Source organism: Fringilla coelebs (assembly GCF_963513975.1).
Source record: "Fringilla coelebs genome assembly, chromosome: 3".
NCBI lineage: Eukaryota > Metazoa > Chordata > Aves > Passeriformes > Fringillidae > Fringilla > Fringilla coelebs.
The window spans coordinates 57,012,918-57,036,591 of NC_140030.1; the positions used below are offsets into that span (position 1 = coordinate 57,012,918).

General features: G+C 44.9%; 1 protein-coding gene across 2 annotated transcripts; it reads right to left on the reverse strand.

Moving 5' to 3' along the window:
* Nucleotides 1-13,113: 13,113 nt before the first annotated feature.
* SGK1 (serum/glucocorticoid regulated kinase 1) lies at nucleotides 13,114-21,582 on the reverse strand. 2 transcript variants are annotated; one of them, XM_084203430.1, is made up of 12 exons: nucleotides 21,173-21,582; nucleotides 18,454-18,529; nucleotides 17,947-18,022; nucleotides 17,424-17,528; nucleotides 16,913-16,996; nucleotides 16,678-16,809; nucleotides 16,283-16,395; nucleotides 15,957-16,080; nucleotides 15,517-15,612; nucleotides 15,248-15,403; nucleotides 15,051-15,140; nucleotides 13,114-14,331 (listed from the first exon to the last, which is right to left on the reverse strand). In XM_084203430.1, the coding sequence occupies exons 1-12, from the start codon at nucleotides 21,408-21,410 to the stop codon at nucleotides 14,164-14,166; spliced, it is 1,458 nt and encodes a 485-aa protein (XP_084059556.1). In that variant the 5' UTR covers nucleotides 21,411-21,582; the 3' UTR covers nucleotides 13,114-14,163. The 2 variants fall into 2 exon arrangements, with proteins under 2 accessions (XP_084059556.1, XP_084059557.1); XM_084203431.1 differs by lacking the exon at nucleotides 21,173-21,582 and adding an exon at nucleotides 18,627-19,062.
* Between the last annotated feature and the right edge of the window lie 2,092 nt (nucleotides 21,583-23,674).

Below are 23,674 nucleotides of genomic sequence, written 5' to 3' on the forward strand. Positions count from 1 at the left end.
CAGAATTCATAAGAGGTTTGGATGGAATTATCCATTACAGGTTCTTCATGTTTTCTCAAAATCCACAGCTAAATGCATTACAGCAATGTCATGTGCCTTCTTTATCAGAATCATATCATAATCTTTGCATTACATAAATCCATCAGAACTGTGAGCTCACAGAAGCAGATTTTGTAGGGTTGCTTTCAGCTTCTTGAACATAAATAAGCAAAATAAGCTTCTGTTTTATGGGTTTTCTGTTTTTCTGTTTTATGGTAAAGAGCTAACTGTTTAATACAGTTTGGAGGGGAGAAAAATCCTGTGCTTTAATGGGGATTTTTTTGAACGATCCTAAAAAAAAAAAAAAGAGTCTATTTTTACTCCACTAGAGGTCACCAGCACTATATTTTTCAAAGAATACTACGGGAAAGAAGCTAATTTCACTCCAAGAACTTCACTTGGGGCTTAATGCGATGTATTTGACCAACTAATCACTCCAGAATAGCTTTACCAAACTACTTTTGAGAACCATCTCACACAAATTTCTGCTTTGATAGCTGATAATTTTTCTAGGAAAAAAACCCCAAACCAAATGAAATCAAACCACAAAAAACAACAACAACAAAAAAAAAAAACAAACCACCACTCCTCAACCAACCAACAAAACCCCGTCACTTTAATTTTGTACTAGTTTGTTCACACCATAAAGGATCGCTTAGAAAAGTTAGATCATACCAAAATAAGAGCACTGAGCAGTTATTTCAAAGTGCTGAGGCCACAACTAAAAAGGGGAATACTCACTAACAGCAGTGTAAATTAAAATAAGGATTTAAAATTAGATTCTGTGCTCCTCCTTGGCCAGCTCAGTAAATGAGAACCAGAGAAGATATTTTATGTCAAGATACATTAACCCAGACTTGAGACTAGCCCTGTGGTTACTCCAGAGTCTGCAACACTTTGCAGTAGGCTGGCTGATATCTCTACCTATGGCACTTCTGCTGCTCCTCACTGCAGCCATACGGGGACCTGGTCTGGGGTCACAGCAACAATTTAACTCATGAGGGGCACACTCAGGTCAGGCACTGCTTTTGCTGCAGTGCTGTGCTCTCAGCTACCTTGCCTCTTCCTGGGGAGTTGGAGCTGAGCTCAGCAAGAGGTTGTCACATCTCCATTGTGAGTAGAATCACAGCTGATTAATATCAATTTTTTTGTGATAAGTTATACAACACCCTCATCAGAGCCAAGGGTAGCAGCAACAGTTATTAAACTAGTTATAAACATATCTGGAGACAGGAGTATCCCAAAGGGAGCACCAAAACTGGCCTTCAACTGCAGCAATCTGAGGCTTCTCACAGCACAGCTCCCCTCTTGTTTCCCTGCAGCAATGTTGCATCCACTTTTCTTCCCCCTTAGCTGCTCTGTGCAGTTTTCTTTCTCCATGTCATTGCAGCAGTGTCAAGTTGAAGCCCTGCTTAACCTGTTACCCTAAGGCCTAAGTATGGCCTTGCCTTGACACCTCATCCTTTAGAAAGGATGAGGTCCTACAGCAGAGCCACAGCCTATCTGTATTGGTCTAGGTTGTATTTTTCCATGGACAGAGCAATCACAGGCCTCAGCATGCTTTTCCAGAGGGGAGCAGGGCCATCACACATCCTGCTGCGCCGGGAGATAAGGGTGCACAATAGGCCAGTTCATGGTGCACAGCCCATAGCACACTAAAAGGAACCTCACCTTTGCTGACAGACCAGGTCAGGGGCCAGGCAACGGGAAACTAAAAGAGTCTCTTCCCAGAAAGTTGTGCCTTGCTCATGAATCAACAGATATCATCAGTAAATACAACTGCCAGACATTGTGCAGCTCCACGAGCAATGGCTTAAATGTACACCATTTAATAAGTTCATATGTACCTTTGCAAAAATCTTCCCCTTCTATGTTCTGCCCCCATTTTTCAAAGCCTTACCTCAGTTATCTCCTTGCTCTCTTGTCCACTTTTGGGTTTACCCACATGCCTAACCTGACCCCTCCATGGACATCACCTTGTCCGTGCTCCACCAAAGGAGGTCAGGAGACAAGGGACCATCCTCTTACATTGAACTCGAGTCCCCACAATCCCCATCAGCAACAGAGCAGGTCAACTTCTGCTTGTGAGAGAGGAGCAGGTGTCAGGCAGGGAGCAATTCATGACAGAGCACTAAATGTGTTGGCTGTACTGTTTCTGGGCTTTTTGAGTGCTTACCAAAATGTTACTCCTTGCAACACCCAGCTGAAGGAGGAACATGGCAGAGAGATAGAGAAGGTAGTTACAACCTCCTAGTGTTTCTGGCAGCAAGGAGCAGTGTAGTGTTATCAGTGTAGAGGTAACAGAGACAGCAAAACCCTCACCTGCTTAGCTCAGCCACTCATGTTCGGGATGGCTGGAGCAGGAACTGAAGCAGATCCTTTCCAGTGCTCCACTGGGAACCATAATTTTGGAAAGAAGAGCTAGGCCACTGTATATGTGACCACTTTCATTTCACACTTACACAAACATCAGTTGTCTTCATTTCATGGCAGTTAGTGCCTCTCATAGCATTGTCACTGCAATGAAGTCTGTGTGGTTTAGGAAGAACAGGGTGTTTCTCTAGTTCTCCTCTTGGTCATTGCTAGCATCAGTTTTGCCCTTTCTTGTTCAGGGTCAAAGAACCAATGTACACAGTTTAGGTAAGGCTCCTGGATGGAATAAAATTAGCCTTTCACTAAATCATGGATGTTCACCTCCCTTACTTTTGCTCTCCTTGAGCTCATTTATAAATCACAAGAGGCATGGACAGGGTGAACAGGGATTGATCATTTCACTGTTGTCTTAGCACAGTAATTCTAGTTCATCGAGGAAAAGAGAAGTAGAAGAGAGATCTGGGAGAAGATATAGTTCACAGCCACAGTTAAGCACCACAGCTGTCCTCCCACAGTAGAAACTGACAGGCAAGACATGGCCTGTGGTGTTCAACTGGATGCTTATCTCTCATATTGGGAAATGTGGGAAATCTGTTGCCACGAGAAGGTGTGATGACAGAACAGGGAAATGCACTTTGTTGCAATTTAATCTGGCGAGCCGGAATACAGGCAGTAGTGAGGAACGCTTTCTGTGCTTTCTGCACAAGCTCACTGCTTGTGGGCATGTCCCCTGTGGGCTTGCAGAGCCAAGACTGAAAGCCTGGCTGTCTCACCTTGCTCACTGTTGCTGTCAGAGCTGACCAGGGTAAACATCCATCAAGCTAATGATGTCCCTGCAGCAGAATTGAGCGCAGGCTGTCAAAACCAGCTAGGAAGCACAGCAAGTACCCGTCAAGCTCCCTGCTAGCAGCCCCCTGCCTAGGGTTGGGGATGTTCACATCATCTGCTTCTTCAGAGCAGCTTACACGTACCTTAAATTTAGTTCAAGGCTGACTGTGCATTCATGCAGGCACGCTCTGGTTACAGGGTGTACACCCTCCCAGGGGAGGGTTCAACTTACAGTTTGGGAAAGAGGATTTCCTACTGCTGACATGCAATACCATGCCTCCTCCTAAGCATGGAAAAATGGTGCTTTTGTCATGTGGTTTTGGATTAACCCAAATGGGAAAAGCTTCTTATATCACTTACCTGGAGGGTAGAAAACATGACCTATTGTGCTCTTCATGATAGTGAGGTAAAAATGATTAAGATAGAAGTAGTGTGCGTGGAGTGAGAAAATATCAGGGTATACCTCTGATTTCAAGATGCAGCTGCTATCAGTGTTTGTGCTTGTGCTTCTACACCTTCTCCTTTGTTATATTTGGAGTGTAAATTAACTTGCCATACAAGTCCTTAAGGATATGTCATTAATAAGCTTATTTGTGAAAAATCAGTACAGAATATTTAAAATAAATGCAATTAAAATGCTCTTTGATAAAGAGTTTAGAAAAGTTCTATAATCCCAGCTCTGAAAGACATACTGGCAAACTGACATTATATTCAAAGGAGGGAAGGGGATTAGATTTTGCACTTGATGTGATCAGCTAGGTTCTCAATTGATTCTTCATTTTAGTAACAGCGCTTTCCAGCTGCCTTTTCAAAGTGCAGATTTCAATAATAAAATTTTAAAAGGCCATATTTATAGAGGACTAAGCTTCCTGGAAATACCACAATTGAATTCACAAGCTTCTTAACATCCTTTTTATATCCTGAAGATTAAATCAGTGTATTTTTGTCTTTAGACAGCAAGTAATTTGGCATTAGCGCTTCACCTTATTTAGGTCGGTTGAAAAAGACTCCTGATTTATGGTGAACATAAGGAGAGAATCTAAAATTGCAAAGACCGACAGCCTAAATTTAGGAAAGGTAACAGAAAGCATTGTACTCAGAGCTCGTAGCATTGTGGGAACGGGGTACTGTCAGGTGTTTCAGTTCTTAAGCAGGACTCCCCTATTTTGTGATGATAACAACCATGGTGGCCAAATTCTGCTTTCAGTTTTAACTGTGAAAACCCATAGGACTCTTCAGCCTCACTGTAGCTTATGTTGACATAAATAACAGCAGGTTTTTCTCCTTTTTTCTTTCTTTGTCATTTAAAAATTTACCTTCTTTGAAAACTGGCCTGTTCAAAAAAAGATTTAAACAACATTTTCAGTCTTTCAGATAGAAATAAATTTCTATTTGGATTTTGAGCGTCCAGGACTAATTTGGAACCTAATTATTCTGCAACAAGTTGTTTCGGAGTCTATGAAGTAAAAATCTCAGTTAGAATAAAAGTTTTCCTGGTAATAAAAAATGGGCAATAAAGTCAGGAAAAGCTGAGATGTGCAAGGCCTTACTTTTTAGATCTGACAGGATATTGTTAGAGATGTTTATAACTTTAAAAAATTTGGGTAAGATTGCAGAGAGAGGCTTGCTATGCCATGATCAGGGCAGAGCCTGAATCAAAAGAATCAGAAAGAAAGCTGTCAAATGCGCACTACAGAACATTAAGCTACTATCTATAGAGGGAAAAGAGAAGGTGTGAGATTTCTGTGTTGCAGAGAAATATGTCTGAATCTCAAGGACTCAGAGATGAGGGTGTGACAAAGGGCAGACAAATAGAGGGGGTCCCAGGCAACTGGGTTGATGGGTTTCTGGTGTCATCTTTGTGAAACCAAATTCTAATTGCAATTTGCTACTCAGTGTTGGATAAATAGAGAGATATAATAGATCCTACTTTTAATATGAGGTTACATGAGTAGCTGCTGGATTCTAAACTGTAAGCAATGTGTAGCTCATCTCCTCGTGTCCTGGGTTTGGGTACTGCACGTGCCTTGTGACTAATACAGTATACCCAAGTGTCATCCATCAGCAGTGAACACGGAGACAGGAGAACAGAGCACTGAAAACAGCTCTTGAATTCTCATCCAGGGAAGGGTATTGTTATCTTTTTTAAAATAGTCTATTCAAAAAGGCAATTCTGGAACTGAAGCAGCACTTTTTTTTTTTTTCTTTACTTGCAGAGGACTCTCAGGATGATATGATAACATTAAGGTATATTTGCTGCAAACAGATGAAAGAGCTTAGCTGAAATGAAAACACTGAATAGAGACTATATACTTGGCTACACGTGGGAAAAATAATCACTGCTTGGTTCATGTGCATCCATAAAGTGCTAGAGGATAGATGCAAGTAATCTGTTTGCAATTTCTCACACTTGGTAGATATTTGTGGTTTATCTAATTTAGAAGTGTCTTATAAAGCTGTCCCTAACAGAAAATGGCAAGTACATATCATCAAAAAACATTTTCATTATAAAAACCTGCTTGTAATTTTCAAGTGGTTGTGGGACCAATCTTTTTAATTGCACAGGAAGCTCGGACTAATTTCCATAAATTCAGTCTTATGCCAGAACCAAACTAACAGAAAGAGAGGTGAAAATCAGGATCACTCTGTTTTTTCTTACTTCACAATTAGTGATATCCCAAAATAAATTTAGCAATTTATACTTATCAAACTTACCAAGTTAAAAGATGTGAGGGGCATTCAGACAGTCAAGATGAGCATTCTTGGATTTCTGAAATGTCTGGAGACCTGACTACATAATGGGAAGAAGAAAAGCTTGGATGCATGAACATCTTTAGGAGAAGATTATCTTCAATATATGCTTATGTGGAAGATGACACTGTTTCTCTCAGAGCCTTCATGTGGACATTATAGTGGAAACACAGGCACTATTTCAAAAGGCTGCACAATCCATGAACATGTTGGAGCAGGGCTGTTGTGGTCCATAGCCTCGGGCCCTGACACATAGGGTTGTACAGAGAGAAAACAACAACAAAGCTCCTGCTGCCAACAGCCAAAAGCCTGCAGCCTTGGGTCAGCATCTCTAACCTCCAGTTGCAATCACATGACTCAAAGGGATTGATTTTTCCATAGCTCAGCTGCATGACCATCAGAGGCCTTAACAGCCATGTGAGAGTGCTGAGACAAGCCTCACTTTTACCAAAATATTGTTGTTCTGCTCCCTTTTACAACTCCACCCCTGTGCTGGACCATTATTCTGTGCCATAATAAGGAAAATGAGGGGTGTTATGGGACCCTTCTCTTTTGCTTAAACGAACTGTTATTTTGGCCCAGTGGTCTGTGGAAGCACATCAGCGCTGTCGGTCTAAGCCAGATGTGAAGTAAAACAGCACCTGAGCAGTTTGACCTTGTTTTACTTTACAGCCTGCAGCAGGGACAAAAGCCACCTCAGCAATGGCTCAGTAAGGCAAGGGAGGGAATTCACAAACACTGTTAGCAGTTTTTCTTACCAGGCTGTTCCAGTCAAGGTGACATGGAAACCAATAAACATTGTACATCTGGCCTGTCCGCTGCAACAGAAGCTGCACAGTGGGAGTGAAGGGAAAAAGTAAATACATAACTCTTTACTATGAGGGTGGTAAGGCACTGGAGGAAGCTGTCCAGAGAAGCTGTAGATGCCCCTTCCCTTGAAGTGTTCACAGCCATGTTGGATAGGGCCCAGAGCAACCTGGTCTAGTGGAAGGTGCCCCTGCCCATGGCAGGAGGGTTGGAACTAGATGATCTTTAAGTTCCCTTCCAACCCAAAGCATTCTGTGATTCTATGATTATACGAAAAATACACATCAGAATGTATCAGCAAGAGCTATAGTCCACACAGCAGTAGAGCAGGTAGTTACCAGCATTAACTTTTATTCATGTAAATAGTCCCAGTGGAGTGAATATGCTGTAGGCTTTGCTTGTTGTAAGGCTCTAAAATCTAGCTCAGAGTGACTAACCGCAGTATTTCAGCATGAACAGTTGGTGAATTATTTTTGACCCAGATGGTAACAGACCCCCATCAAACGTTTTTTTTTGACTCATGCCAGCTGAATGGCTCTGCTAATGATGCTGTCATGCTACACGAAAAAATGGTTTACAGGTTTACATGATTTAGTATAACTCCCTATAGATCTTGGCAGCGTTTCACACAAGAACTACCCTTCTGATTTTTTAATGGAGTGTCTCAGTGTCTTATCTATTTTCAGCTCTTTGCCATTACCTGTCATAATACTGTGCATGATGGGAACATGCCAAGGGATGCAATGTCACATTAATAATTGTTAATATTTAACAGGGCAGATATCCAAACTGATAAGTATTTTAGAAATAATAAGACTTTTTTGGGGTTTTTTTTTTGCTTTTCACATTTGTTCTCCAGCACTTTCAATTTTATAGGCTGCTTGTTCTACTTCTCATGTCCTTGTTGTCAGTAGCTGAAATACTTCTTTGTAGTGGCCACAAAATAAGGAGCAGTATACCACTAGTCATCTGTAAACCTTAACTGAAAAATCCATGCTTTGGAAGCTGATTGTCAAATCTGTTAAGCCTTCTTCTGGCTTGCAGTCATGTTTTAAACAAACACAGTTTTTCTCTGCTAAATGTTTTTAATTGCTTGCAGGGCTTATCAGCATCTGCAGAGGTAAAATACTTCAACTCCCTAGTGAGCTGCATCATTTCCAGTCAGTTCCATGTCTTTTGATATCAATCCCATGTGCCTAGGATGTGATCTGCTAAACACACATAGACGGTAAGCAAAATATGCACATGCTGAATGATCATCTGAGAGGGAGGAAGAATCTGTTTTAAGCAAATGCATTTACAAGTCAGTGAAAACTCCATTTATAGGCAATGGAAAGAAACCATCCCCACCAGAGCACCCAGCATATCTGTTTAAGACAAGTGAGATCACTTTCTCACTCTGAGTACCTGGAAAGTCGCTGTAAGGAAAGACTATGTTGCATGCTCAGGTCTGACCCATACTGATCAAGAGGTATGATTTAATTAACTTAGCCATAGACTGTTAACTAACATGGGGCCCAGTGTTTCTCAGCGAGATTATATTCTATATTCAGAGTTGAAAAATTAATAACTGGATAATTCCTGCTTAATTATTAAGCAGGAATGGTTCTTACAAGTCTGGAAATTTATCATTCACAGTACATCAGTAAAATATAACCTTAGTATCAACCTGATGTCTGGAAGGCAAAGTGATCCTGGAATACAGGGAAACTTTGGACTCAAATCAGGAAAGGTAAGTCACATTTGCAACCCTCTTTTACAGCAGCCAATTAAACATGTCCCATAGTCTCATGGTCATTACTAAAAAGAAGTATATGTATTATTTTCTTCCTTCAGAAAAGCTAGGTCCCTGTATACCCACACATAATTCTTATTTTTTATTTCAGTGTTCACTTCAGCACAATCAGTCATTAACTGTGGTTGTATGGTATATTACGTATGTTTAAGCCCATACAAAGGCTATTTTCTGCATCTATCATTGAATTGATACAGAGCAGTTCTCAGCAGGAAACTACTCTGCATTGCATATAATTTGTACTTGGGGAGACATTAGCCGTACAGCTGTCTTCAGAGCAGTATATGCATTTACTTGAACTAATAAATTTATTTCCCTAAGAAAAGCAAAAATGGTAACTGACTGACTTTTTGTTGTGAAAATATATATATAGGACTGTGTGCTAGATTTCTACTCTCTGGAAGAAATCTATAAAGAATATTACTTCTTTACAAAAGTAAAGATATATTTCTATAGATTTCAAAAGTAAGTATATAGATTTTCTATACCAGTGCAGAAAATCTCAATACCAAACCACTAGAGACTAATCATAACTATAGACTCTAAAGTGCAGAGGGAAGGACGTTTACAAGAACTGAGAAAGTAGGATAACGTCTAAGAAGGCTTAGGCTTTATCCTATAAACCACTTATTTGTGTGCTTCATATACTACATTCATAAAAGATGGCCTGAACAGTGGGATCTCTCCTCCCCATCAACACGCGAGAGACCCTCCACAGAGTGCTGAGTTCACATCCTCACTCATGGGGACAGATAATTCAGTGAACAGATCCCTACCAAATAAACATGCCAAGGCTGTGGATCACTTCCCAAACAGTCCAACCTTTCCAGACAAGGAACTGCTGAAGGAGCCATGGACGCAGTGCAGCGCTGTTCTTGCCGGGCACTGCTTATCCCTCCTGCTGGAGGAGAAGGAGAGGAACAGCACCCATTGTAGCAGCTGGCAATCTAGGCACCAAAAAATACTCAGCAGGGAACTCTCGTGCTAGCCTGGTGCTTCTCAGAGGTAGATGAGTCCAGATGGGGATGTCAGAGGGAAGACAATCTGACACGGAAACCCGGGCTTAGTAAGGCCTGTACAGCTCCATGAGCGCAGCCCCTCCATCATCACGGGTGAATGCCTGTCTGCAAGAGGCAGCTGTGGCTCCTGCCCCTCTCTCAGCACAAGCTTGAACCAATGGCCCACGCAGGTGCAGGAGGAGGGCACCATTTCCCGGAGGAGCCGTCTCTCTCCCCTCCTGCCCCTGCGCTCCCACAGGCTCGCCCCCACGGCAGCGCCTCTCTCCCTTTCCCGGCGGGAGCCGAGCGCTGCCCGGCGGCACCACAGGGTGTCAGCCTCGGCCCGGGCCGCAGCCTCGGCGGCCCCGCTCTCCCCGGGGCTCCGGGACTCGCAGAGCTGCAAAACACTGCACACGGCCGCGGGTGACCACGGGGACACGCGTGGGGACCATCCGCTGGCACTGCAGTGCCCCCGGACCTGTGCGGGAGAGCCAGCAGCTACCGCACTTCAGTCTCTCACAGAAGAGACCGACCTTTCAGAGCCTGGCCTATCAAGGAATTGCTGGACAAATTGTACATATCTCTGTTAATTGTTTGAAGTTTGCTATTTCGGACAGGCTTGGGTTTTTTTCCTCCCCTCATTTTTTGGAATGTTTTAGAAGCATTTTTTGCAGAAATTTTCCATAACCAGGCCTAGCCAACATGGAAAATTTCATCCCGATCTTGAAATGTAGGCCTTCATAGCAGAAACTGCAATTGTGGGGAGCATCAGAAAGCATCTTTACTGTAAGCTCTCATAGCAGCCCCACCAGGGTAACTACAGCCACGTGGTATCACATAAACACCTGTAGGTCTGGAACTGTGGTTAAATAGGAGCATAATATTCTGCAACATTTCATTTCTCAGAAGAGTCCAGATGGGCCCAAATTCATCTCACCTACCTTTAGGTAGCCCAGGTAAAATGCTGAATTAGGGCCACTAGCCAAATCTCTCCTGAACAGCATCCCTCATTTCCAGCACCTATCTGAATAAATGTTTCACTAGAGATGCAAGGCTGTACTACAGTCTTGTTTTTTTTCATTAATTTCTCCAGGCTCATTATAAGTCTACAGAGGGTGGGCATAAAGTACTTTTTAAAAATATTTTTGGGGAGAGACAGGAACCTCCTGCTTAATTTGCTTATTATCCAGTCTGTCCTCCAGCCTGCTGAGTATAAGGAGCACAAGAAAAATAGTCACTAAGAAGTTTCTCTTATCTCCCTAAGGCTCATTAAACAGTTCATGGCTTTTGGTACACAGAGATAAGTAGCACATACTAAACCACGTGAGATGGCTGCATTTACGTATTTAAATTTTTTTGCATGTATTATCAATACACTCCACCCAAAGAGCATATGAAAGCCCAAGCATGCTATGCTCACTATGCAGAGTACAATATAAGAAGTGTTTGAAGTTTAGTTGCATTGACCATTTTGCTAAATAAAGCTACCCAAGCTGGTGGCGGTTACCACACTGCCACCAGCAGAAAGTGTGGAGACTACTTCCATTTTACAAATGAGTGAAATTCAAGTACAGATTCAGGTCTTAGTCAAAACAGCTCAGAACACCTGTGTCACCTGTGATTTCAGGAATGCTAGCCCTTTCCTTCTCAGTGCAGAAACTTTTCTCTAAAGGAAATACAGACCTTATAGACACAAAATTCCATAAAACATACAAAACAACAAACCCAAAACCCAGGTGACTCCCACAGATTCTTCCTACAGGCATGACCATAATACATCAAGATCAGCAAGATTAAAATCATGGACAACTTTTTCCCCTTTTCTACACCAAACAATTGAGGCGGCATGTGTTGAATATTCATTGCTAGCAGTTGCAGACTTTTGCAGAAAACAGGAGCAGCATAATAAGCCTACGCATGGTAGAACATTTAGAATTACAATCAGACATTGTTTTTTAAAAGGAACCCATTAAAATAATACCCTACATCTTGGCAGAGATGAAAAGCACATGATGTACACCTTTGAGTCACTGAAGTTTTATACTTCTTGGTTATTAATTGCTCCAGCGGGTTTTTTTCCTTGAAAACGATAGGCAGTATTTAATGTTCTGTTACCCTGGAGCTGCAGTTCTCTGCTCGCGTATCTGCACGCAGCACCTTGCTCATGGCTGGGAAATGTGAGGCAAAGATAACGTGTATGCACAGCTTCGTTGCTTGGCAAGTAGAGTTTCATTTTCTGTAGAGACAAATTAGCACTATATATTTTAACATCTCTAGCCTACAAAGTCATGGGCACAAAAGATGTTTCAGGAACATTATAGCAGTGGAAGACTTTGCAGAGCCTGTCAGTGCACTATTCTAAGAGTTTTTGAATGCATGAATTTGAGAGTTTGTTGGGAGTTTGAGGGGGAGGTGACTGCATCTCTTTCAGATAATAACAGGATCTGAAAGGTTTCTTGGCTGCTATAAATTAGCATTTTCAGCTCAGAGTGTGGTCTCCCAGAAACAGTTTATAGCTAAAGCCATACACATTTTTCTGTTCCTACATCGAACGGATAATAAAAGCTGGAAAATTACTGCAGGCTTTTATCTCAGAAATGTAATGAATAGAAATACCACCCCTATTAGCGAATTGCTTACACTGCTGTTATCGCAGCAGCCTGAGCAACATTTGACTGTCCAGCTTTTCTCAGCAACTGCTCCTCTAGATTCTCAGAATCACTAAGACCAACAACTGAAATACCCAATAGATAACGGGAAGTGTAAGGAAGGTGCAGATGCTTAGTTCCTCAGAGAAAAAAAGCCATCCATCACCACACAAAAGAACCTGAATAGGATCACTCAAGAAGCAAGTGGGTGATCTTGCTTCTTGGCCAGAAGTCCCTCTTGCAGGCCATCTGGCAGCAGTACTCAGTAATAAAAAACCTAACAGCTTTAGGTAAACAGTCAAGTTTTACCCCAGCTGCAAGCATATGATCAGTGAGTAAAATCCAACTCCTGAATAGATTTTGGAACACTGGTAAACTCGGGGGACAGTGCATTGCCCCACATCACAGCAGCAAGGTTAGAAGCTCCAGGCTGGACTCCCATCAGGAGCTGTTTCCAAAGTACCATGATAGTCTGTTTCTAGTGTATATCTGCAATGCTGTACTAAAACATCTCCTGTTTGTTACCTAAGGACATCATTCAAGTGTAGCTGTGCCTTGTCCACACCAGAGAGCAGCACCTTCCCTTTGCTTGAGGCAGAGAAACTCATTTTGGGGGAATGGGAGCATTTGTACCATGAAAGAACACCCACACTGATACACAACCATTCCCAACACCCATAGTTGGAAGACCAAGTCATATCCACGTACTTTGGCAAGTTGTATCCATGGCAAGACTTCTATGGGTGCAGTTTGATGGAATAACCATCACACACCTAAGCAAAATTATCTTAGCTGATTGGCAGCTTGGACTTATTTTAAAACAAAGGTTTTAGCAAGATTTAAAATAAGACAAAGTTCATGGAAGTATTTTTCAGGATTTTACTGCAAACCTATGGGTCTGGTCACAAAAAAATATGATACATATAACCATGTTAATTATATTACATTACAATGATGGTATACATTACAAGTAAGTCTGTAAGTTTAAATATACATCTAGAGTTACAACTGAATGTACAGATCTTTTTTACAATACATACAATCAGGAATGAAAATCCCTCAAACCCCAAGACCATAAATAATGCCCATTTTACAGATGATATCTTTTAAACTAAAAGAGAGGGAAAAAAAAAGAAACCAACAGCTTTGACCGACTGCACAGCTGGGGCATTTTGGTCCATAAAAACCCTTTCTAAAAATAGAAATCTTTTTTCATAGCAGCAATGCTTTCTTCAAGCATTTGGATACAAGTAATTGTGAGCCCATTTCAATAATTTTAGTTGACAGTATAGATTTACAAAAGAAATTTCAAAATTACACTTAATTTATCTTCCAAATATGGAAGAAACAAACAATGCCCCACATTGTGGTATCCTGCAAGTGTCACACTGATGCTTTAAACTAAGTCCATCTGTAGTACGCAGACCACACGCATACCATTTGTTCACATAGTAAACCCACATAAATGAACTGAGAAACACACTCTGCAACAGGGAAAGCTTTGGAGCTCACAAGATCTCATCAGAAAAAAGGCACATTTCATAAAATCCTTATCACGTTCAGATAGATCTCCAGGCAAGGCTTTTCGAGCACGATTACAAAACAGCTTGTTCTTACTCCTACGATCTGCCATAGCAGTCTATGGCAGAAGTCATTTTATTTTTTCTTTCCCAAGGAGACAGCACCACTTTGGGGGAAGAACAAATGGAAATGAAAAGCCTGTAAAGCTCATTTAGAGAGTGATGTGCTCTTCAAAAAAGCTTCCAGCAAACAGTGTAGTTGAAATTAAGGCTGCAAAGCTGCCATGGTGGAAATGTGCAAATTCTCTTTCAAGGTGACTGGTCAACTGGCAGTTCCACCAGAAGGCCAAACAAAAAATAAAAATAATAGTTGTTATTATTAAAAAAGAATAAAATAAAAACGTTCACAAGAAAGAGTCCACGGGTGGGGCATACGAGAAGCCCAAAAAAGCCTCAGCGGCTTCTTTGACGCTGGCAGTGATGAGGATGCTGTCTGGGGACTGGCCAATGGAGTTAGGGACTGGCTCATCTGTAAACTCTGGATCAAAGTGTCGCAGGTCACTGGGGCCACTCTGCGGAAAGGACAGAAAAGGAATTTAGACCTTAAGATTTTCTGAGTACACAATTCAATTCAATATGGAGACAAGCACCCTTGCACAGAGGCTCACAGTGTTATCACCTCAGCCCCACTGTTTAGCAGCCTTTGACAGTTTTAGTTTGACCTTTTTTGCATCCTGTTGCACACTGTCTCACTAAAAACAAGATAATTTGATTTAGTATGGCTGCACTCCCCCTAAGCTCATGCAACAGAAGCTAAATGCAAACATGCCACTCTGCCACACAGCAGTTTGCAGTGCAGGACTTTGATCTCCTAGTTATTAAATGAAGTTTATAAAATGCTCAGAAAACAGCAGAGAACAACCTCCACAACCTGCTCTCTCACTTTACATGTTAGTATCTGACAAGCCAATTGTAATTCTGCCATAGGGAAGCTACTTGCTCCCTATACTTTAACTTCCCCTTTGGTAAAATGGGGAGGCTGGGCATTATTTTAAAATTGCCATGCAAATGAAGCATATGAGACAAAAAAACCAACAGAAATTAGATGGATCATCACCAAAAAGTCAATTACCACCTGTTTTTTACTTTGTTTGGACAGATACAGGGGAAGGAAAGTTCCATTCCCCAAACACACCCATCTGGCCACTTGCCCCTGGCTCCTGGGCACCCCACAAAGACAAGAGGTAAAAAGACACTCTCCATGCACTCTATAATTAGAAGTGATACGTACCACATTTGGGTTAAAAGGGGGTGTAATCTTCTTATTAATGAGATCATCCCAGTTAATTGGGGAGAAGAAGATGTGATTCTTAATCTCCATCTGTTAAGAGAGAGAAAAATAGATTAATTCAGAACCAAGCTAATGTAAACAGTATGGCCCAGTCATACTCCTGCACTGCTTGTGGGCACTGGCCAGTTTGCACTTACAAAGTCCTCCTTGGCACCGAGTCTCTTTGTCCTGTCCTTCTGCAAGAGGCCTTCCAAGAGATGTCTAGCTGAGTTGGTAATATTTGGCTTCAGCTGCAAGGGTTTGTTCAAGATATTGTCGTACATTTCTGCGGTGTTCCTGCTGTAGAAGGGTGGCTGTGGGAAGCAGAAAAAGAGGTGTTAATGAGGCCAATAGGCAGGCATGGGGTTTCTTGTGGGAAAAGGTCAAGTAAGCTAGTCTGATCTGTCATGAAGGATTTGTCGCTTACCAAGCCATAAAGCATCTCATACAAGACTGCTCCAAGGCACCACCAGTCCACAGTCCGATCGTAGGGCTGCTTATGGAGAACTTCAGGAGCAAGATACTGTGTAAGAGAAAGGAAAGAGCCATGTGAGCCATGGATATCTTTACAACCAAGAAAGCCTCCCCACTCATGAATGAAAGCAGCTCACTGAATCCCAGCAATATCTAAGCTAAAAGAAAGCTACAATATTTTTCAGACAGGCAGATGGCTTGAGAGCTGCTCTCTCCTGCTCAGCAAGCTCCATGCGTCCTAAATATCTTCAATGGCAGCCCTATTATCAGAAGGCCCATAATGCCCCCTGCTAATTTAACCAGCCTTACATACACCTGGCACAAGTCGGTTTTCACTGCTAAGAACAGCTCTTGCTGTCGCTCTGAGAGTGGGGGGCTGAGGGCTGGCTGTACCTCTGGTGTGCCGCAGAAGGTGGAGGTGGTGCCATTGTGCTCTATGTTTTCTTTGCAGAGCCCAAAGTCAGTCAAGACAATGTGCCCCTGTGAATCAAGCAGGATGTTCTCTGGCTTCAAGTCTCTGCAGGAAGAGATGAAAGAGATAAATGTTAGAGGAGGTGCAGAGAGTATATTTTAGGTGCAGCCGTTTAGAGAAGTTCACTAAGCCACCACAAAATATTAAAAGCAATTCCAAGCTCCTACCGAGCTCAACTTTTCAATGCTTATTTAACAAAGCACATGTTTTTTTTTTCCTGTACAACAAACTGAACAAGGCTGCTCACCGATAAACGATGTTCAGGGAGTGCAGATAGCCCAGTGCACTGGCAATTTCAGCAGCATAAAATCGGGCTCTCGGCTCCAGGAAGCAACGCTCCCTCTGGAGATGGTAGAACAACTACAGGAGACAGAGAGAACAAAGTTGTGTAAACGGCGCCAAAGCCTGTTAACAATGCACTTAATTAGACTCAACATATATAGCACAGGAGAACAATAGCAGGAAATGGCCTAAGGATCCTTTGGTAGTTCAAAACTTGGCAGGCAGAAAACATGGAATCTAGTAACTTCTCCCCCATGACTTTTCCCCTTGCAACTTTTTTGTATTTAAAAGGAAGGGTGAAAATGTCTACCCTACCACCATGCACATGATAGGAAATACAATAATTTTCTTACTGCTTACCTCTCCACCATTGATGTAATCCAGGACAAAATACAATTTGTCTGCAGTCTGGAAGGAAAAGTGAAGCCCGACCAGGAAGGGGTGTTTCACATTTTTCAGCAAGACATTGCGTTCTGACATAATGTGCTTCTCCTGAAAACATCAGAAATCCATTAACATTTAGTGCACTTGCTTAGTGGTAGCAGTAGAAATGTTTTTGATGGACATTGCAATGGCGTTGTGAAGGGCAGCTTACCTCCTTCTTCTTCAGGATTGCTTTTTTCTGCAGGACTTTAACAGCATAGAACTGCTCTTCTGCCTTATGCCGTGCAAGGAGGACCTGAAAGTGCATAAAATTGCAGACGTGAGCAATACTGATATATGGAACAATTTGTGAACACAGCTAGCAACAAGCCTTTACGTTAGCTTCTGAGCATTGTCACATCCCTCTGGTTCAATGTGCAAGCCCTTTGCTGGAAATGCCTGACACTGTTACCATTCTGGCAGAATTATCTAGCCCAAAAATACCACATCTCGTTTCTTTCTCTTCTAAGAGCCAAATAAATCTATTCTTCACAGCACTAGAGGACTGAGTTCCCTGGCTCTTCTGAGTCATTCCAATGCAGCATCCCTGCTCCTGCACTGGATGTGCTCAGGTTTGGTTTAAGCGATCACCATTCACCAATGGCAGTACAAACCCCACTCGCTGGTATTTCACAGAAGAGCTCAAGAATAAATAAATCTAAATGAAGATAAGTTACGCTTACCTTCCCAAAACTGCCTTTTCCAATCACTTTTAAGAAATGAAAGTCTGATGGTTTGGCATGTGGGTTGGATGATGGGCCGAGATTGATCTGCTGTGAAGGACTGGGCTAAAAAAAACAAACAAACTACATTCATTAAAACAGTTCAGCAGTGAGAGTCCCAACAGTTTATCAGTTTTAGAAATATAGTGACCTTGAAAGTAACTCTTATTGCCACTAAAACTTGATCTCTAACATATCTTAAACTAATATAACTAACTTTAACTGCCTAAGAAGTTTAACAATAGCTTACTTAAAAATGCTTAAGTCTTAGACACATTCCATAATAAACCTCATAACTCTTCTTAAACATTTCTTCTTTACGTTTGAAGCAGAAAGTTTCAGTCTAACCAATTACTCTTTCTTGTTTACATTAGTGTGCTACGAGATTGCACTAATGCAATACTCATGATGCTAATTTCACTACACTTCTATTAGCGGCCGAACTGATGTTCTAAAAACGTCACACTGAGTAAAATCTACTTACCGGAGGAGAAGGATTAGCATTCATAAGTTCAGGCTCTTGAGGCTGAGAGATTTTCAAGATAGACTGAACTTCAGGGCTGCAAGGATAAGAGCACACATGATTAGGAGTTACCAGGAGCAGCACAGGCAGATCTTTCCGCCAGAGGGCAAGCACGTACCGCGGAAGAGTTTTGGTTGCGCTACTACAGAAGGCAACCAAAACAATCCATTCAATTTAAAGAGTAAAATTTTTCTAGTGACAGTAAGTTCCATCATACAAAGAAATTTATATGTACTCTTAAGTACAGCACAAAATAGGGACAGGTCACTAGAAATCTCTGACTTATTCGTTCCAAACCCAGCTCATGTAGATGGTTGCGAAGTGACTAACAGCCCAACAAGACAAATAAACTCTTCCGTAACAGTAATGCCGCAGGAATTGCGGTAAGCAAACATTATTTTTAAACTAGATCTCGCAATATCTAGTGATATTTGTGACTGAAACCCCCCCAAGGTTTCTAACACTTACTGCTTGCATGCATAGGAGTTGGTGGCTATCTTCTGAATGAAATCGTTTAGTCCCATTCTTCTCTGCTTCATGAAAGCTATAAAGTTAAAGGAAAGGAGAAACAAAATCGTTAAGCCACCCTGACAGAAAAATCACAGCCCCTTAAGCATCTTCAAAGTCCGCACGCCGCTCACCGATGAGGATGGCCACCATCCCCCTCATCTTCGAGTAAGTCAAGGTAGGACCAGACGCCTCAGCTGCCTTCACGGTCATTTTGAAGCGAGAGGGGATACACAGCAAGAGCACAGTACCACCAGCTCCCAGCACCGCACTGACTCGGCGAAGCACCCGGCAGCGTTTAAGTGGCGGCGGCGATGGGCGGGACCGGGGCGGAGCGGCGACGATCGCGCCCCCCCGACGTCCTTTGAGGGGCGGCCAGTGGCTGCCTCGGGGGATGTTGAGGGTGGGAGGGGAAGGCAATCGTCGCTGCCTTTACCACCGCCCTACCTTGGGTGCAACCTTGTCAGGGGAGCCCCCACACAGTACCCCCGCAGAACTTTGCCTCAGGATGCCGAGCATCCGCAGGCAAACGAATCAAATCCTTTTTTTCCCCTTGACAGTAAACTCCCGTAACCCCGACTTTCTCTCTCCCTTCCCCCCCTTTTTTTTAATCCGGCTCTACTTATTTTACGGTTATATAAAGTTGAAATCTGGCTCTGTCTTTAGGACGACCACCTCTTCTCGAAAGTGTGGGTGTCCCCCCACCACCCCGCAGCCTGCGTCCGCTCCCGGTCCCGCCGCACCGGCTGAGCGGCGATAAGGGACGCTGACGTCTCCCTGAAGGAGCCGCAGTGACTCAGAAGAACAAAATTTCCTGCCCGGTTTTCAATAAAACAAACAAATGTCCCTTCTGTGCACTGCCCTGATCCTGGCTGGGACATAACTAAAAGGAAAAGAAAAAAGTATTTTTTAATGCCAAAAAGGGAAACAACGGACAAAAAAAAAAAAAAAAAATCCGTTCCCTGAACTTGGAGGAGAGAACAGAAATCTGCTTCTAGAAAAGGTGGGGAGATGACCGAGGTCCGGACAAGTGCAGTAACGCGGAAGGGGGGGAAGAAAGGGAAACAGCCCCGCTCTGCAGATTTTGTTTTTACTGTACACGGTCATTTGGGAACATCGTGTACCCAGGATTTAATGGCTCAGTCGCTTCCCTACGGGCGCGCCGGGGGCACACCAGGAGCGCTGGTGCATGCACGACGCCCAAGGTGAAAGGATGCAGCCGGAGCCCTCCTCCCGGGGGACGCGGAAAGGACCACGGCCTCCCTCCAGGCTCCCCCGCCGGGCCGCATCCCCGCCCGCAGCCCTGGCACGGGTCAGGCGCGTCCTGGGGGCGCCGAGCTCCTGCGCCCTACAGGCGGCTGGAAGTTTCCACCCGACGGGGTGTTATTCATGCGCGTGTTTCGCCTCGCTGTCTGAACGAAGGGCGCTGGGTTGCGGCCAGCGGCTCCAGCTGCAACCTGCCCCCGTCCTCCCCCCGCCCAGAGACTGTCTTTTTACTCTTTATTCTTTATCTCTGTACCCGCTGCTGCTGCCTCCCCCCACAACCACTGCCGGCCGCTGGGTGGCATCCCTTGGCAGCTGCCTGCACCCTCCGCCTCGGGGGGGATGGCAGCACCGCAGCACGGCAGCCGTCACAGGCAGCAGCTCACCTTGAACAGCAAGATGGATGACCCGGAATAGAGAGAGACGCCTGAGACTTGGGCACGGGTCTTTCAAAAGTGGTGTAAAGGCGTTATAGGGAAAAAGCAAGGAGGGAGGATTGCCGGCTCCGCTCCGAGCCTCCGGTGGCCTTCCCGGAACAAGGGGCCCTTGCCCGGCCCCGCCGTCCCGGTTCGGGGAAGTGGAAGGGAGCCGGCGCCAGGGAAGGAAGCGGCGACGGGAGAAGCAAGGAAATGTGGACTGCAGCTGGCGGGGCTATGGGTTTTCCCACTTGTGGCTTTCCTCACTCTGTTGCACACAGACATTACTACTCTCAATAATGTAAGTGCAGAACAAAAAAAAAGAAACAACAAAACAAAAAAAAACAAGCAAACAAACAAACAAAAAAACCAACCCCCCCCCAAAAAAAAATCCACAATAAAGTCTGGTATTTAAAACTATCCTCAAAAAAAAAAAACCCTTGATAGATTGAAAGAGACGCAGACAGTTATCTCTGTCCCTTCGTGCTGTTTTCAGAATACTGCTGTTAAAAACCACTCGAGATCCACAGTTTGGAGAGTCACCAGAGTCCCCGTCCCCTGCCCCTCTGCCTGCTGGCATCTCCAGGCTACAAGACGATGACCCCCGGCACGTTCCTGCCGGCTGTGCACAGAGGCAAGCGGCTCGCAGCCCCCGGGCAGTCTCCGGCACAACCCACCCGCAGTTCTGCACAGCTTGCCAGAGGCTGACACCCACTGCCGTCCTCCCGGCTCAGCCGCGGCCCCCCACGCCGCCCGCAAGCGCCCCCGCTCCAGCCGGCTACATCAGCGCCCTCGCCCCCGCTCTGCATCGGTCTTTTTGCAAGGATTCCGCTGCTCTCGCCAAGTCACCTGGCCTCAGTTCGTGCCAAGCGCTGCCTCGGCTGTCCCCAACACGCACCCGCCAGTATCCTCGGTGCACTGCCGCGCGGGGACCCCGCTGCTGGGAAGGTTCTCTTCCCCGTGGAGAACAGTTCTCCTGTCAGGCGGAGCGGTGAACCCACCTTTCAGCGACGACTTCTCCTCTTTGCCCCTCATCTTGCTGCCTGCCGGGACCCCGAGCGCGGCGCGGCGGCGCGGAGGCTGTGCCTGGGTTCCCGCTCCCGGTCGCTGCTGCACTCCCGAATAACTCCCCTTCCTGGCCGGGCGGCCCGCAGGCAGGAGGGAGGCGGCGAGGGCGGCGAGGCCGGCCGGCGCTCCCGCTGACCCCTTTATGGACGCGCTATCGAGGGCGGCTGACATGCGGGTGCGTTATAAAGTTCAGCACGGGCCGCCCCGCACACTCTGCCCCGTTGCAACATCACCCTCAAAATTACTGTAATCAGCGCGCACACAAACACACGCACGGGCGGAGCAGGGCGGGGGGGCCGCTCCGGCCCTCCCTGACCTGCCGGCCGCGGCCGGCCCTGCCCCACGGAAGCTCGCGCTGCCCACGCTCCCCCGGCCAGGGCGCGGTGCGAGCGGCCGCGCACCCACGGCGCGGATCCTGCGCCCCCTCCCCTCCCCTCCGGCACGGGCAGAGGCGCGGTGGGGGCTGATGCTGCTCCCCGCGGGAGGCGCGGGGCTGCGGCTACCGGCCGGGCTTCCCCGGCAGCCGGATAGCGCCGGGGCGGGACCGGCGCCCCGCTCCGACCTGGCACCCTGAGCCTTCCGCCGGCAGCGCCCCGGCGGCGCCCCCCGCCCGCGCGGCACCGCTCCCCCGCCGCCCGCCTCCGCCCGGCCCGGCGCCGCGCACCCCCGGCCGCGCCCCGCCGCGGGAAGCCGCTGTCCTGTCCCTCCGTGCGGCACCCACCTGCCGGCTCCCGCACCCGGCAGGGCCCTCACCCCGTGTTCGAGGTGCCTCGTAGCTGCGATGTTCTTAACGTGGAAGGGAGGAATGCCACCCAAGGGACTAATTATTATTATTTTATTAGTTAAAATTAATGCAGCGTTTTAAGCTGATGAACTGGGTTCTCCAAAGCCCGGGATGTCCTAAAGTTGCATTTTTAAACTTTTCCTTATAATGACGGCAGCAAGCCTCAACTGTTAAAAGGCATGAGAGAGCACAAGAAAAGAACAAGTAATCAAAGATCCAATTTCTCAGATGCCAAGTCTTATAGTATAGCATCAGAATATCTCAATAAATTGCATCAAAAATTTGTATAGAGAATGGCTTAGAGCTGTACAGCTAAAAAGTAAGTACAGGAAAAGAATCAAAGAATCCCAGTGATGTTCTACACTCATGTTACTCTTCTACCTCAGCCTAAAAAAATTGACAGACTGTCCTGAAATTCTCAACTAGGAGTTTTTCAAAACAAAATTAATAATAATAAAGAAGAAGGTCGATGCTGAAAATAAAAGGGAAAGGGAGACTGCACAAACAGAATACTAAGAGTTTATAAAACTGTATGCCCCAGGATGTGCACACTCCAAAAGAGTGGGTGAGTTCAAGAATGGATAGACAAATCAATAAGAAAAAAACACCCAAGATTTAACTACACAGGCAGCATGTCTGACCTGAAATGTTCCTGTACCACAAATCCCTGTAAGCCAGGGATGGGTTGAAGCATATCCCTGAATAGTTGCCTGTTTTTTCCTTCTCATATCATATTGCAGTATTAGATAATGATAAGTGACCAGCTAACCCCATAACCCGGACTGACCTGCATGGACTTTGGGCACACACTCGCCTTCTGACAATCTTATACTGCACTTCTGAGTGGCATGATACTGTTTTATTTGTACTAGAAAACTCCAGGAACTGCTGTTGAATGGCAAGAAGGAGGAGAACTGAATTGATTTGTAACCTAATGTGAAGCATTTGGCTCTGCCAAGTACATGTATTCCATGCAAAAGTAGCACTAGGTAAACAATTGCTCATCAGGCTCTTCACCATAACAGCGTTCAAAACAGCCCCACATCCAGGCTGTGAGAGATTCAGAAAGACACAGACTCTGCTGGAACCATGGGACACTTAGGCAGAGGGCAGAGCAGACACAACATGCTGGCTTACTGGTATGGGTCACCCCAGGGTCCTGCTGACTCAGAGATTGGGACATACCTGAAGTAAAGCCAGGAGGGATGTGAATTGATTTGTCTTAAAGAACAAATAGCAGCTCATCACTAGCATGGGCCTGTATTGCTCAAAGCACTTCAAAGAACATTCAGCAGTAGTTGAACTGTATAAATTCGTCTTCCTAAAAAAGCCTCTTTGTTTGGAGGGCTTATTCCTCTGTGGTGGGCAGGCAGGTGTTAGTCCTGCCTGACACTGCTTTCAGGGCACACAGAAACTTCTCCCTCTTGCCCTTCAGGAAGGTCAGAGGCTTCAGCAGCCTATATGAACCGGTGAGCTCCCTTCTGATTCTGTACTGGTCCTCATTGTCTGATTTGGAAATCAGTGCCTCAATCCTTCAGGAATTCAGTTCTCTGATAGCTTCTGAACTTCAGTTTGGCAATGAATTCAATGCTGAATAAATGAATTCCTGCTTACTTATCTTGCTGAATCAAGACCTTAGGATACAGCAGGT